General features: G+C 49.6%; 1 protein-coding gene across 1 annotated transcript; it reads left to right on the top strand.

The window, feature by feature from the left end:
- Positions 1 to 7,790: 7,790 nt before the first annotated feature.
- On the top strand, positions 7,791 to 9,014 carry LOC127334535 (uncharacterized). Its single transcript, XM_051361025.1, has one exon. The coding sequence runs from the start codon at positions 7,791 to 7,793 to the stop codon at positions 9,012 to 9,014; it is 1,224 nt and encodes a 407-aa protein (XP_051216985.1).
- The last annotated feature ends 6,475 nt before the right edge of the window (positions 9,015 to 15,489 follow it).

Genomic DNA, 15,489 nt, shown 5'->3' with positions numbered 1-15,489 from the left:
AAATTTGCAGCACTCATTGGGTTCAAATTATCATTGGAGGAGCATTGAAAATTAAAATGACCCACTTCATGGCAAACTTCACAAATAAAAGGATAGAGGGCACAAACTTTTTTACCAAGATCATCTAGAGCCCTAAACCACTTTCTAGTTTTTTCATTAGCATGATGGATACAATATTCATCTTTGATTTGATTAATTCCACATGGTCTATGTATTCCACAAAAATTAACATGCTTATAGGAAATAGCACTCTTAGGAGTTTGAGCATGCTTATGGCAATAATTAACAACAATTTCATTCTTCTTGCAAGCCTCTTTAAAAGGTTCATGATACTTATCAAAATTCTTCTTAGGCAGTTCAAAATGAGAAGCAAAGGATTTATAAAGATTTGCAACAACTTGAGAGTCAAGACCATAAGTAGCACTCATATTTCGAAATTTATCGGTATCCATAAAAGCTTCAATGCATTCATAATCATAATTTATACCTGACTCTTTACCTTTGTCGTTCTCCCATCCTTCAGCGTTGTCCTCAATCCGATCAAGAAGATCCCACCTAGCTTCAACCTCCTTGCTTGTGAAAGATCCCTCCGAACACGCGTCCAGATAGTCCTTGTGTTGTCCTGAAAGTCTCGCATAAAAATTGTTAACAATAACATTACGGGGGAGCTCATGAATGGGACATTTGAGCATTAGAGAGTTCAATCTCCCCCACGCTTGAGAAACACTCTCTCCATCACGAGGATAAAAGTTATAAATATAATTCCTATCAATATGCACTTCATGCGGAGGATAAAATTTAGAATAAAAGAGAGATGCAATTTCCTCCCAACCAAGAGAATGTCTATTCTCCAATAATTTATACCAATGCGCCGCTTTACTGCACAAATAAACAGAGAATAGCTTCTTCCTCACTTCATCCATAGAGATACCTGCACACTTGAATAACCCACATAATTCGTGCAAAAACAAGAATGATCTCTAGGATGGACAGTTCCATCCCCTTTATAGTGATTGTCCATAACACGTTCAATAATTTTCATAGGTATTTTATACGGAATACTTTCAGCAGGTGGATTCAAAATATCAGGAGCATCATTAGCGGTATCGCATATGGGAGATAAAGCATTATCAGAACAAATTTTCTCCCCTAAAGATGGGAAGCTAAAAAGACCACAAAAACTAGCTTCCCCAAGCTTAGACTTCTTCATAGCATTAGCAGTAATTGCATTCATACTAATAACATCGCTACTAGCATGCAAATAAGGTTCCATAGGTTTTTTAATTTTCGAATCAAACAATTCTAAATCAGGAAAAAGACTAAAAAGCTCACCAATTTTTTTGTTGTTTTCCATTATGCCTAACTAGTGTAAACAAGAAACAAAAAGTTGCAATTGCAGGATCTAAAGGAAATAGCTTCGAGTACTTACAATGGCGGAAAATAGCTTGGTAGCCGAGGTCCGGAGTGTGAGTACCTTTTACCTTTCCTCCCCGACAACGGCGCCGTAAAAGTGCTTGATGTCTACTTCCCCCTCCTTTTTCCTGTAGACAGGTGTTGGGCCTCCAAGAGCGAGAGGTTTGTAGAACAGCAGCAAGTTTTCCCTTAAGTGGATCACCCAAGGTTTATCGAACTCAGGGAGGAAGAGGTCAAAGATATCCCTCTTATGCAACCCTGCAACCACAAAGCAAGAAGTCTCTTGTGTCCCCAACACACCTAATAGGAGCACTAGTTCGGCGAAGAGATAGTGAAATACAGGTGGTATGAATATATATGAGCAAAGAGCAACGGTGCCGTAAAATAGCTTGCTGGCGTGTAGTTGATGGTGGTAGTATTGCAGCGGTAGTAACACAAGAAAAACGATAAACAAGCGATAGTAACTCAAGCGGTATTTAGGAACAAGGCCTAGGGATTATACTTTCACTAGTGGACACTCTCAACATTGATCACATAATGTAATAGATAAATGCATACTCTACACTCTTGTTGGATGATGAACGCATTGCGTAGGATTACACGAACCCTCAATGCCGGAGTTAACAAGCTCCACAATTTGTTCATATTTAAGTAACCTTATAGTGTAAGATAGATCAACATAACCAGATAGATCACATCAATACCATCATAATGATAATTAACTCCACAATCTACAAGAGATCATGATCATAGCCTACGACAAGAACCACACGGTGCACACACTAGTCACCTTTACACACGTGCAGGAGGAATAGAACTACTTTAATAACATCACTAGAGTAGCACACAGATGAATTGTGATACAAAACTCATATGAATCTCAATCATGTAAAGCAGCTCATGAGATCATTGTATTGAAGTACATGGAGAGAGATTAACCACATAGCTACCGGTACAGCCCCGAGCCTCGATGGAGAACTACTCCCTCCTCATGGGAGTAGCAGCGGTGATGAAGATGGCGGTGGAGATGGCAGCGGTGTCGATGGAGAAGCCTTCCGGGGGCACTTCCCCGTCCCGGCAGGGTGCCGGAACAGAGTTCTGTCCCCCGAATTGGAGTTTCGCGACGGTGGCGGCGCCCCTGGAGTCTTTCTGGAGTTTCGTCAATTGGTATCGAAGTTTTAGGTCACGACGGCTTAAATAGGCGAAGAATCAGAGTCGGAAGGTCTCTGGGGGGCCCACACTATAGGGGGGCGTGGCCCCCCCCTGGCCGCGCCGGGGTGTGGTGTGGGGCCCCCAGGGCTCCCCTCTGGTCCTTCCCGGGTGTTCTGGATGCTTCCGATGAAAATAGGAACTTGGGCGTTGATTTCGTCCGATTCCGAGAATATTTCGTTACTAGGATTTCTGAAACCAAAAACAGCAGAAAACAACAACTGGCCTCTCGGCATCTCGTCAATAGGTTAGTTCCGAAAAACGCATAAAAATGATATAAAGTGTGAACAAAACATGTTGGTATTGTCATAAAACAAGCATGGAACATCGGAAATTATAGATACGTTGGAGACGTATCAGGCTGCTGGCAGAAGACCTGCTCCTCGAGATGGCCGTGAAGGAAGGCATTGGAGACGTCCATCTGGTGCACGGGCCACGCACAGGAGATCGCAAGCTGAAGGACGGTGTGGATCGTCCCGGGCTTGACAACCGGGGCGAAGGTGTCGGTGTAGTCGACGCTGGCACGCTGGCGAAAGCCACGAACCACCCACCGCGCCTTGTGACGGTCGAGAGTACCGTCCGGATGGAACTTGTGCTTGAAGACCCACTTCCCGGTGATGATGTTGGCGTGAGGGGGTCGGGGAACAAGCGTCCATGTCTGGTTCCGCTGCAGGGCGTCGAACTCGTCCTGCATGGCCGCAAGCCACTGCGGGTCGCGGAGAGTAGCCCGGGCAGAGGCGGGCAGGGGCGATGGCGTGGATGGTGAAGGCGCGGAAGTCGACGCGGTGCAGACGTACTCGTCCGAGGGGTACCGCGTGCTCGGGGCGCGAATCCCTGCACGGGCGCGCGTGAGGGGCCCCGTGGCCGGTGGCGGAGGAGGCGGAGGCGGAGCCGGAGGCGAGGCGTCGCCTGGCGAAGACGGCGTGGCGCCCGAGCTGAGGCTCGAGGGCGACGCAAGCGGCGTCGAGGCGGATGAACCCGGCGAAGGGGCGTCGCCCGGCGAAGACGGCGCGGCGCCCGAGCTGAGGCTCGAGGGCGACGCAGGTGGCGTCGAGGAGGGCGTCGGCGCAGGTGTCGGCGCGGGTGTCGGCGTGGGGTCACCCGAGACATGGCTCGAGGGTGACCCAGAGGGTGGTGAGGCAGCGCCCGAGCCAGAGCTGAAGGGCGCGGCGGAGAACGACGAGGCAGTGCCCGAGTCCGAGCTCGAGGGCACTGCAGCCGGCGGACCTGCAGGGGGTCGACGCCGGGGACCATCAGTAGTCGAAGGAGGAGTGGCGACCACCTGTCTCTGTGCAAAAGGAAAGCAATGCTCATCAAAGTACACGTGCCGGGAGGTGATGACGCGGTGAGAAACCGGATCATAGCAGCGGTAGCCTTTGGTGTTAGCCGGGTAACCGAGGAAAACACACGGAACGGAACGAGGGGCGAGTGTATGAGGAGTGGTGGCGGCGATACTAGGATAACAACGACAACCGAAAATCCGAAGACCGTCGTAGGATGGAGGGGAACCGTAAAGGAGGTGATGAGGTGCAGAGTTCCAGCGGGGACGACACGGACGAAGGTTGACAAGGAGGGTGGCGGTGGCTAAGGCGTCAGGCCAAAAGGTGGGGGGAACATGGCTGTGGAATAGGAGTGTGCGGACGCAGTCGTTGAGGGTGCGGAGGATACGCTCGGCGCGGCCGTTTTGTTGGGACGTGTATGGACAGGTTAGACGGAAAATAGTGCCATGAGAGGAGAGTAGGGTGCGGACGACGATATTGTCAAACTCTTTTCCGTTGTCAGTTTGTAGGGCGTGGATGGGGCGACCGAACTGGGTGGAAACATAGGCGTAGAAGGCTGTGAGAGTGGTGGCGACATCGGACTTTTTACGGAGGGGAAACGTCCACACAAAATGAGAAAAATCATCAAGAATAACTAGGTAATAAAGAAGACCAGAATTACTCGGGATTGGAGAGGTCCATACATCACTATGAATTAACTCAAAAGGAAAAGACGCAACGGTGGAAGACTGACTAAAAGAAAGACGAACGTGTTTACCAAGACGACATGCTTCGCAACTATGTGAAGACTGTTTAGTAGATGAAAACGAAAAACCCCTCATTATTTGGTGAAGCGTGTTGGCATTGGGATGTCCAAGACGAGCATGCCAAAGATCAACGCCTGCGGAGAGAGCACGAGGTGCGGCGCCAGGGGTGGAAGGCGACATCACCGGATACAAATCGTCGGGGCTCTCACATCGATGGAGGACCATCCGGGTGCGAGCGTCCTTAACAGAAAAACCAAACGCGTCAAATTCAACAGTCACGGAGTTGTCACGAGAAAGAGTTTTAACAGAGACTAAATTCTGAATAAGCTGGGGAGACACAAGGACATTATTAAGAGACAGTGGTTTAGAAGTAGAAGGAAAATTAGCAGAACCAATGTGAGGAATAGGAAGACCGGCGCCGTTACCGACAATGATGCGAGACTCGGTGGAAGTGGGAAAAGAATGGGAAAGGTTACCCGGGTGAGCGGCCATGTGAGACGAGGCGCCCGTGTCCATAAACCAGTTGCCGCCACCGGCGTAAGAGCCAGGTGCGGGTGCGGCGTGGTAGGCCGGGGCGTAGGACGGCGGCGTGGCGGTGAAGGCCGAGGCGTAGGGTGTTGTCGCGGTGAAGTGCGCCTGGTGAGTCGGCGGGCGCGGCACCGGCATGCGGTAGGCGTGGATGACCCCCGTCCATGGGTTGTAGGCGGAGGGGTTGCTGCCGTTGGAGACCGACGACATGACGACGTGCGCGCAGGGGACGGGGACGGCGACGGCGCGAGGTTGGGGAGGGAGGCGCGGCGGCGGCTGCAGGTGCGGCGGCGGCGCGGCGTGAGGAGGAGCACACGCAGCGGCGACACAAGGGCGGCGGCGCTAGGGTTGGAGGGTGGGGCGGCACGCGCGGGGAGAGAGGGGTGCGGCGGCTAGATTAGGAACGGTAGGTGTCTGATACCATGTAGAAAGGGATGCGACTCACAATGTATTGATTGAGTGCATATCGCGTTACATATATAGGCCACGTCCTCGACTATACAAGGAAGGAGGCAGGCCCAATAATAAATACAAAGATACTATACATAACTACAGAAGATACACATCCGGATATGTAAGGATATGTATCTCAACATTGGAGATGATCTAATCATCCCGACAGCAAAAGGTGAGGCGACGGCGAAAGCCGTGTGATCAGTCGATACCTCCACATAGAAAAGCTCCTCGGAAAAGCCGGGATGGGGATCGAGTTCCGGAGCCCGGGAACGATCGAAAGAAACTTGACGCGCGGCTGACGAGCCCGCCGCCGGCGCTGGTCGCGTGCCGTGGCGCCGTCGTGGTCCACACACCATGGATGGACGAGAGGCGAGGCGAGGCGTGCGCGCGCGTGCGTGCGCTGGTGCATGGTTCAGTCGCGACTGGCGAGGGATTGATTGGCCGGCTGGACCACGCTGACGCTGTCCGTTTGAGCGGGCGCTGAAACCTATGCGGCTTAACGCGAATTAACCGCGTCCACCTGCCTCTTCCTCCTCCTTGGATCACACGTGCGCTCGTCTTCTTCGTTTTCAAACGCAGACAGCTTAAGCTCTGAGCATTAATTGCTTTGCCCTAAACAACCCGTTTCAGACGTCTCAACTTCAAGTTACTTCTGCAAATTCGACCTTGGTGCTAGTGCAGGTATTCATTACGTGCAATACTTCGCAGATAACAATGACAATAGGTACTCTCTCCATACCGGTTTACAGGGCTTACCTTGCCGAGCGCTGCGACCAAGGTTCGAATCGATTGGTTCAGGAAATCTACGGAGACGCGAGAAAATCAGCTGTTAGTCCGTCGATCGGAGCGATAATTATGGACGGGAGGCGAAGGATCTAGTGAAGGCCCACGTTCAGTTAACCCTTTTGGTTTGCATGCAACCACAATTAAAACGTAAACGCGAGAGGTTCTCGCGCATGCATTGGGCAATTCCTTTTCTCGCGGATCAGCCCTCCCTTCTTCCTTCTTCCCCACGAAATCCTGGTCAAAAATTACGTGAAAATCTCTCCCGCCGAGCTCCTCTCTGCCAAAACGTGAAATATTCCTCTGATTTCTCTCCCGCCGATCGATGTTTTTTGCAGGAACTTAGCGCCAATTCTTCTCTTTATAAGCATGGGCCTGTGCACTTTCGAGAAGATAGATCTGTTCCTTTCATCCTACTCTATCAATGGAGCTCGGGCAGTCCAACGATCAAGGTCGCCGTCCGCCGCCACTAGGCTTGGTGGGTCGCTCACGGGGTGGCTTCCTTCCAAGACCCGACGAGACGGCCCGATGTGCTTCTGGTTTGCCTCCGCTTGGTCTCACCGGACGTGCCAACACCACCTCCTGCTCGCCATTGTTGCACGCCAGGACGCCATGATTTCCTTGCTCGCCATGCTCCCCTGCAACCAGGACGGCATGGTCACCCTCATCCCTGTGTACCTGCTAGACAGGGTCGCCTGCAACCACGCCCTGCTGGACAAGGTCGCCTGCAACCACGCCCTGCTGGACAAGGTCGCCCTCCTCCACGGCTGCATGGTCGGTGTCCACCATGACTCCCTGCTCGTCTTCGTCTGCTTCCTCTCCTCGCCGATCAGCTCATTTCGCTGCTTATAAACGAAACGGAAGAGGACACAGGAAGGGAGCACATTCACACCGCATGCAGAATGTGTTCACACGGATACATGGACGAAACTATTCACACCCAGCTAGAGTTATTAAGGCTGGTGCCAACGCGGGCGGCAGCCGGGCGAGAGAGGGACGGGAGTGGGGCGGGACGGGAGCGCGGGGCGACGGCGTCGGCGGCGGTACCGCCGCCGGGCGCCCGGCTACCGCCCGCGCTGGGGGCGAGGTCGAGGCGGGAGCGGGGCGAGAGGCGGGGCGGCGCGGTGGCAGAGTGGGGCGAGAGGCGGGGCGAGAGTGAAGGCTGAGGTGGCGCCCTCTGATTGGTCGTTGGGTAGCCGTTGGGGTAGCCGTTGGTGGTTCAAAAAATCCGAAAAACCCCAAAAATTCATCCCCACCCCCTATAAATACCCCATATGGTTTCACTCAATCCACACAACTCACTTCATCTCCTCCACTCTCCATTTCCACTCCACTCAATGCCATGTCTTCGTCCAGCAGCAGTTCGAGCGACGGAATGGAGGGTGATATGATCGCTGCATTCCAGGCGGAGTATGAGGAGGAGATGCTCAACGAGGAGGAGGAGGCAAGACGGCCGCGACGCCGCCGAGAGTTCATCAGGCGTGATCGTCTTGGTGCCCACGATCGGCTGTTCGAGGACTACTTCACCGACGACTGCAACTATCCTCCGAGCTACTTTCGGCGAAGGTATCGGATGAGACGATCCCTCATCCTGCGCATTGTGGATAGATTGGGTGAATACTCTCCGTATTTCACCCAAAGAAATGATGCTCTCAACCGTGCTGGTTTTTCTCCCCTGCAAAAGTGTACTGCGGCTTTGCGTCTGTTAGCTTATGGAGCCGCTGCAGATACAATAGATGAGTGGCTTAAGTTAGCTAGACAAACTTCATCAGATTGTCTAGATAGATTCTGTGAAGGCATCATTGAGTGTTACGGGGAACACTTTTGCCGTCGACCAAATGTCGAGGATACTCAGCGTCTGTTAGCGAAAGCCGAGGAGCGTGGCTTTCCGGGCATGTTAGGGAGCATCGATTGCATGCATTGGCAGTGGAGGAACTGCCCAGTGGCTCATGCCGGTCAATTCACAAGGGGGGACATCAAACACCCTACCATAATCTTAGAAGCCGTTGCGTCGTATGATCGTTGGATCTGGCATGCCTTTTTTGGAGTGGCCGGGTCCAACAACGACCTCAACGTACTCAACCAGTCGCTGTTGTTCACTGATGTGCTTAGGGGAGAAGCACCCGTAGTGAACTTCACGGTGAATGGACACGAGTGCAACTATGGTTACTACCTTGCCGACGGCATCTACCCCTCCTGGCCGGTGTTCATGAAAGGTGTTACTCTTCCACAAAGTGAAAAGCAGCGAGTGTTCACTGCTGCTCAATCAGCTTGGCGCAAAGATGTCGAGTGTGCCTTTGGAGTGTTGAAGTCTAGGTTCAACATTCTAGCAGTTTCGGGACGCTCCTACTCGAGGCGTACTCTTGGATTGATCATGCGTGCATGTGTCATTCTGCACAACATGATCATCGACGATGAGCGTGGTACAAATTTGGACAACATCTATGAGACAGTTGCTTCAAATGTCGGCTCTGCAATACACCACCATGCACCACCAAGAGTAGCAGCCAGGATTCAGATGGACACCGATATGAGGGAGTCACCGATGTATACACAGCTCCAGCATGATTTGATGGAGCATGTGTGGGCTAATGCCTAGATTATGTAATTTTTTCAAATTTTTATGTAATCTTTTCAAATTTTTATGTAATTTTTTTTATGATGTAATCGGTAACAATTTTAGTTGAATAAAATAATTTCCTTGCATTATTTATATTGTTGTAATCTGAAAATGAAATGCTGATGTCGAGGAGAGAGAAAAGCTGACGTGGAGGAAAGAGAAGTAAAGCTGGCACTATAGCCTGTGCATTGGCACCGTGGGGTGAGAGTGGGGTGAGAGTGAGGAAAAAAGCTGACGTGGCGGGTGAGAGTGAGGCTATGCATTGGCACCAGCCTAAGGAGAGAGGGGTGATCGCTTGCTTCCAGGAACCACCGCCAATTAAATCAGCAATCAATTAGAAAGTTGGCCTAATTTCTTGGTACCTTCTCCATTTTAAAGTAAGCCCTATAAACCGGCATAGAGAGAGTAGTGTGTGAAGTAGTATGGATATGGTAGAGCAATATCGTATGAATTCATACTCGTATAATCAACATGTAAATAATTTTTACCTGTGTCCATAGGTACTCACGGATATAAAAGTCTACCCATACCTATACCCGACGGATAACCATACCCAGTAGGCACCCAACAGGTAGGTCGAAATATCAAATAGTACACAAATTATTCATAATTTTACATTCACCAATAGCACATGTAACAAAAATCAACTCAATAAAATGTGATTGATTATATGATAATTATCAAAATTTAGAAATCACAATCACATACGGATAACTCATAAGTCAACAAAATTAGACGAGCCACATGGTATATTGATAATTGATGACAACTTAATATAACATAGGTTCACAAATCCAAGAACTTAACTATTAGTTGCATAGGTCAACATATCAGTACAAATGGGTAAGGTATGTGTGAGAACATATCTAGTGACAGCTCACCTTATTTGATACTATGATACCACACTTCAAATTTTAAATTTTAAATGTCAAAAAATTCAAAACAAAAAATTGGGGTGTTCACAAGATGTGTGTCTACATGCCCTGTAATTTCATAACCAAATTCAAAATACTCTAAGAGAAACAATACTGAGAAATCAAGCATGAATAGTGTCACATAAAGACAAAAGCACAAAATGCTACTATTCACATAGCATTTGTCTTTTTTTGTTTCTCTTGGTGTATTCTAAATTTGGCTGTGAAAAATCTAAAGAATGTAAACACACATCTTGTCAACAACCATAAATTTGTTTCGAAATTTTTTGACACTTAAAATTTAAATTTTATGAAATAGTATCATGGTATCATATGAGGTGTGGTATCACTAGATATTTTCCCAGGTTGGTGTATACCCATAGGTACGAGGCTCTATATCCATGTCCTACCCGTGATTTAATGGGAGAGTATGAGTACTATTCATGGACATAAAAGTATGTATGTATCCTACCAATATGGATACGGTACTCATAAATACACATACCCGTGGGTAAAAATTATCATCCTTATTTGCAGAAATGTTGTCTAGAGTATATTTGCAGAGCCTGGGGACAAAATAGGGCAGAGTACTCAAAATATAAAGTAGATGTAAGCACCCAGCCGGCGGGCCGGGTTCACATGTGGCCAATCACCATGGTTCCCTAGCAAATCGTACGGCAACACGACTAACTTTTCCTGTGTGTGAAGGGCAACACGACAATCTTGTCACTAAGCGACCGTAAAAAGAAAGGAGCGGAGCAGATATCCACCTTTGATCTAGTGTGTAACTGTGTATGGAAAAAATTTCGAACAAAAAAGAACGCTTGCTTAGGGCATCTCCAGCGGCGCGACGCAAATGGATACTGAGCGACCGTTTGTATCCGTCGTGACCGAAAATGCGTCGTGCACCACCTCCAGCGGCGCGACGCAAAGTGACCGGGCCGTCCGCTGCGCCAGGTTTGCGTCTCGGCGGACGCTGCGCGGACGCGCAAAGTGTCCGCTCGGTCCTCGCACGGGCCCGTCTGGCAGCGGCACAACTGCTTCGTCTTCGGGCATTACTTCCGGGCGGCGCGCTGCAGCCTTCGCAGGGCCGCGTTAATGGCGTGCCTCGGCTTCCGCGAGCGTGCGCAGCTAGTAGACGTTGCACTGGCAGGCCATTGAAGGCGATATGGCGTCGGAGCCTTTTAAATGGACGCTGCCGGCGTCCATTTCGACGACCAAGCCATTGCCAAATCTCACAGTATCCACCCCACCGACGCCATGGGAAAGAAATGCTGGCCGTTCCGCAAGACGAAGAACGACTAGGAGGCAAGCGGCTCGCGTTCCGGCAAGAAGGCAAGGGTCGGCCGGTACGTCCGCGTTGATCTCGCGCGGCAGCTATGGGAGGAAAACCGGCCTGTGCCATGGCCGGACGCGAACTTGCCGGGAGGGGGCTGGTACCTGAACTCGCGGCGCGTGCCGGTCCCCCCCCGTGCCGCGCGAGGGCCGAGAGCGGCGGGACGAGGTGCGCCGCCGCCGAGCGATCTTGCCGCCGGATCTGCGGGAGGATGAGGCGTACGCGCTGAACTCCTACAACTGGATTTCATTCGGGACGTGGGAGTTCGACGCGCGCCGCCGCACTGGCTACCTCGGCGACGTGGACTTCTTCGACCGAGAGATCGCCGCAGAAGAAGAAGAGAACGACCAGGAGGACGCGGACGACGAGGAGGACGCGGACGAGGACGTCCACATGGTTGACTACGACCACGACGACGGCGGGCCGGCGTGGGATCCGGAGACCCAGCCGCCGGACCTTTCCGAGGATGAGGCCATTGCCATGGCACTGGCCAACAGCGCGCAGGACGAGCTCAACGAGCTCGCTTTGTGGGAGGGGCTCGCAATCCAGCTGCGGGAGTCAGCGCTCGCGCAGGGGAGGCCGGCGACTCCTCCGGCTACGCCGACGCGTTCCAACGACCGCGCTCCGCCTGCTGCTCCGGCGTGGGATCCCTGGCCACAGCCTCCTGCCCATGCGGCGGTACCTCCTCCACCGCCGACATACGAACTTCCATGGCCGACGCCGGAGTTCATTAACCTCGTCAACGACGACGACCAGTAGGCAGCAGCAACTTTTAGCACGCCTTTATGGCTTTTTTATGTTTTTTTAACGTAAATTATGGTTGCATGAATGAAAAAAAAATTAATGCGTCGCGCCGCTGGAGCCACCCCCGACGCAAACGGACGCCCGGACGATTTCGACCATTTCGGCCAACGCAAACGGACACGACGCGTCCGTTTCGACGTCCGAAATGCGTCGCGCCGCTGGAGATGCCCTTAGAGCATGTCTAGCAGGCCCCTTACTTTTCTGCCTCGTATTTCGCCGTTTTTTCGCCCCGTATAAAAAAATGGTCGTAGATGCATCGCTCCGTCTAGCAGAACCCGTATTTGACCCCGTATATTTGTAAATTAAAACCCCGGGAAACTTGTTCATTCATAGTTCGTCGATCATACATAGGAATCGACGTACCTACATACAAAATGCGCGATCAAGGATCGCGACTTCTAGTCGGAGAGGTCGATGATGTAGCCGTCGGCCTCCGCCTCCCGCGCCTCCGCCTCCTTCACGGCGGCGATGGCCGCCGCCCTATCTTCCTCCTCCGCCCTCTTCCTCTCATCGGCGTCCTTGAGGGACTCTTCAATCGCCTTCAAGAAGGCGGGGTCCTGGTCCTCGTCTTCCTCCTCCTCCTCGCCGGCGAGCGGAGCACCTCCGCCGCTGGTGCTCCCGATGGTCGCCCTCCATGCCTCGTCCACCCGGCGGCGGCGCTCCCACTCGGCGCGCCACGCCTCAAACTTGGGGCCGCTCATCGGCTTGAGCGGCGGGTCCTCGTCGTACCAGCGGCCGCCCCGCGTGAAGTCACGCAGCTTCGCCGGGACGAACGGGCCGCCGTCGTACTTCCAGGCCGCGCGGCGGCTCCCGGCGGCCGATCTTTTGCATTGCAGCCGCCAGGTGATACGCGTGAAGCACACGTCCGTTGGGAACCCCAAGAGGAAGGTGTGATGGGTACAGCAACAAGTTTTCCCTCAGTAAGAAACCAAGGTTATCGAACCAGCAGGAGTCAAGGAGCACGTGAAGGTTGTTGGTGGAGGAGTGTAGTGCGGCGCAACACCAGGGATTCCAGCGCCAACGTGGAACCTGCACAACACAATCAAAGTACTTTGCCCCAACGTAACAGTGAGGTTGTCAATCTCACCGGCTTGCTGTAAACAAAGGATTAGATGTATAGTGTGGATGATGATGATTGTTTGCGAAGAACAGTAAAGAACAATTGTAGTAGATTGTATTTCAGATGTAAAGAATTGGACCGGGGTCCACAGTTCACTAGTGGGGTCTCTCCCATAAGATAAACAGATGTTGGGTGAACAAATTACAGTTGGGCAATTGACAAATAAAGAAGGCATAACAATGCACATACATATATCATGATGAGTACTATGAGATTTAATCAGAGCATTACGACAAAGTACATAGACCGCTATCCAGCATGCATCTATGCCTAAAAAGTCCACCTTCAGGTTATCATCCGAACCCCCTCCAGTATTAAGTTGCAAACAACAGACAATTGCATTAAGTATGTGTGGTGACCCGGCATACCACTGCATGGTGTAGTATGCAAGTCTGATATAACACCAATAAAACACTGTTCCACTAGTATTATATCGCTCAGAGTGGTACAACAGAAACATATGCGGGTCCAAGGTATGTCTATAGAATTACAACATTGACTCTGTTACATAAGATCATCACAGCCTCCACTAGTATGGATCTAGTCAAACAATGAAAATCGAATAAAATCCAAGAAGATTCAGCTTTGTGTTTATAGTACACACCATCATAAGCCTGAATATAATAGTTGAGTATGACATCTCTAAACATCAGGCTGAGATATGTAGTATATAACATCACATAATACAGGTTTATATCGTGATACTTGGCACGAACATATAGGATTCTACTATTTGTCTCAACATTTATCTTAATTGCATATTTGCAATGAGATAAACTTGAAACAAAGTGGTTTGGGATAGTTAAGATTAACTTAATTTTCTTTGGAAGTACTAACTTAACTTCTATTTTGTTGAGGACTACCTCACATGGTATCACTAAATTCTAAAATGGCTATTCTAAACACATAACTATTGGAATATAGCTCCAATACTTCCAAGTGTTACTACCATAAACATATGGTCATGATGTGCTTGGCACACTTCCCATGGTTTTGGAACATAATTCTTGCATTATTGTTGAACATCTGACTTGTTATACTCCTTCTAATTATTTATGATGTTCTATTCCATCACATAATGATTCTCAAGTGAATCTTATATGATTACTATCTCTACCATGGAAATAGACATATGTTATTCCTATCACTCTTCCTTTTCTCCTATGATTGACTCATCATGGTTTATACTACCTCATATATCTCATATCTATCCCTTACTATCAGTTATTTTATAAGTTTGGATAATTTACTTACCCATTAATTGTATTGGTTTACACCTTCTAATAGGATATTTTTCTTATACACATATCTTCATTACTTGATATCACTCCTATTACAGGTCTGGATAACTCTTACTTAACTATAACAAGTGTTGGTATACATCTTCCAATAGAATATCTTCCTTATGGTTGTATCCTCTCTTTGGACTACCATGTATTGTATACCAATTGTGGTCTACTCATCTATTGTTTTAAGGACTTAATGGTGTACTATATGTTTGGGATTAGCTAACTTTACTTAGTAAAGATAGGTAAGAAATGTTGACTCAAGTGTGTCAGGATTATTCTCAAGTGAATATCCATCTCAAGTCATAAGAACTATTTGGTTTAACTAAGACAAGTTCCTATTACTACTAGGAAAAGGCCTAGCCGTAAGATGGGTGTTAGTGGCGCACCAGGAGGGCAGTGCGCCACTACTACTTAGCAGTGGCGCACCGGAAAGTGGTGGGCCACTATAAAAAATGTAGTAGTGGCGCACCTCTTCTGTGGTGCGCCACCACTAAGTTTGACCATGGGTTTGACCCAGCCTTGTACATAGCAATGGCGCACCATGTAGAGGTGCGCCACGGCTATTATGTAACGATGGCGCACCTCTACATGGTGCGCCATTGCTATGTAAAGGGGATGATGGACCTGTTTGGGCATCACTTAGTAGTGGCGCACCCTGCTTGGTGCGCCACTGCTAAGTGGTGCCCAAACATTTCCACACCCCCCCCCCGTGGATCGCCTTTTCGGGTTTGGAAAAAATAAAAGAAATAGATAGAAATTTCAAAAAATAAAATCCTTCGAGATGCCCATGTAATATGTCATCTAGGTTTAGTGAAATTTTAAAAAAATGAATTTTGATATATTATGCAAAATGGCGTCATCTTTCGGTAAAACGGGATTTCTGGTTGCATACGACCTCCGATGAAAAACTTTTTTATATCAAAATCTATCTACGGCCGTTTGGACAAAAAATGGATTCCTCAATTGGAAAACAGAAATAGGACTTTTTTCA

The sequence above is a fragment of the Lolium perenne genome, chromosome 1 (genome assembly GCF_019359855.2).
Source record: "Lolium perenne isolate Kyuss_39 chromosome 1, Kyuss_2.0, whole genome shotgun sequence".
In the NCBI taxonomy this organism is placed as follows: Eukaryota; Viridiplantae; Streptophyta; class Magnoliopsida; order Poales; family Poaceae; genus Lolium; species Lolium perenne.
The sequence above is the reverse complement of the archived record's forward strand: the minus strand, read 5'-3'. Positions and strand labels throughout refer to the sequence as shown.

What these genes read in the sequence shown, in the direction of transcription:
- LOC127334535 (XM_051361025.1), top strand. Translation starts at nt 7,791, where the DNA reads ATGGAGGGTGATATGATCGCTGCATTCCAGGCGGAGTATGAGGAGGAG.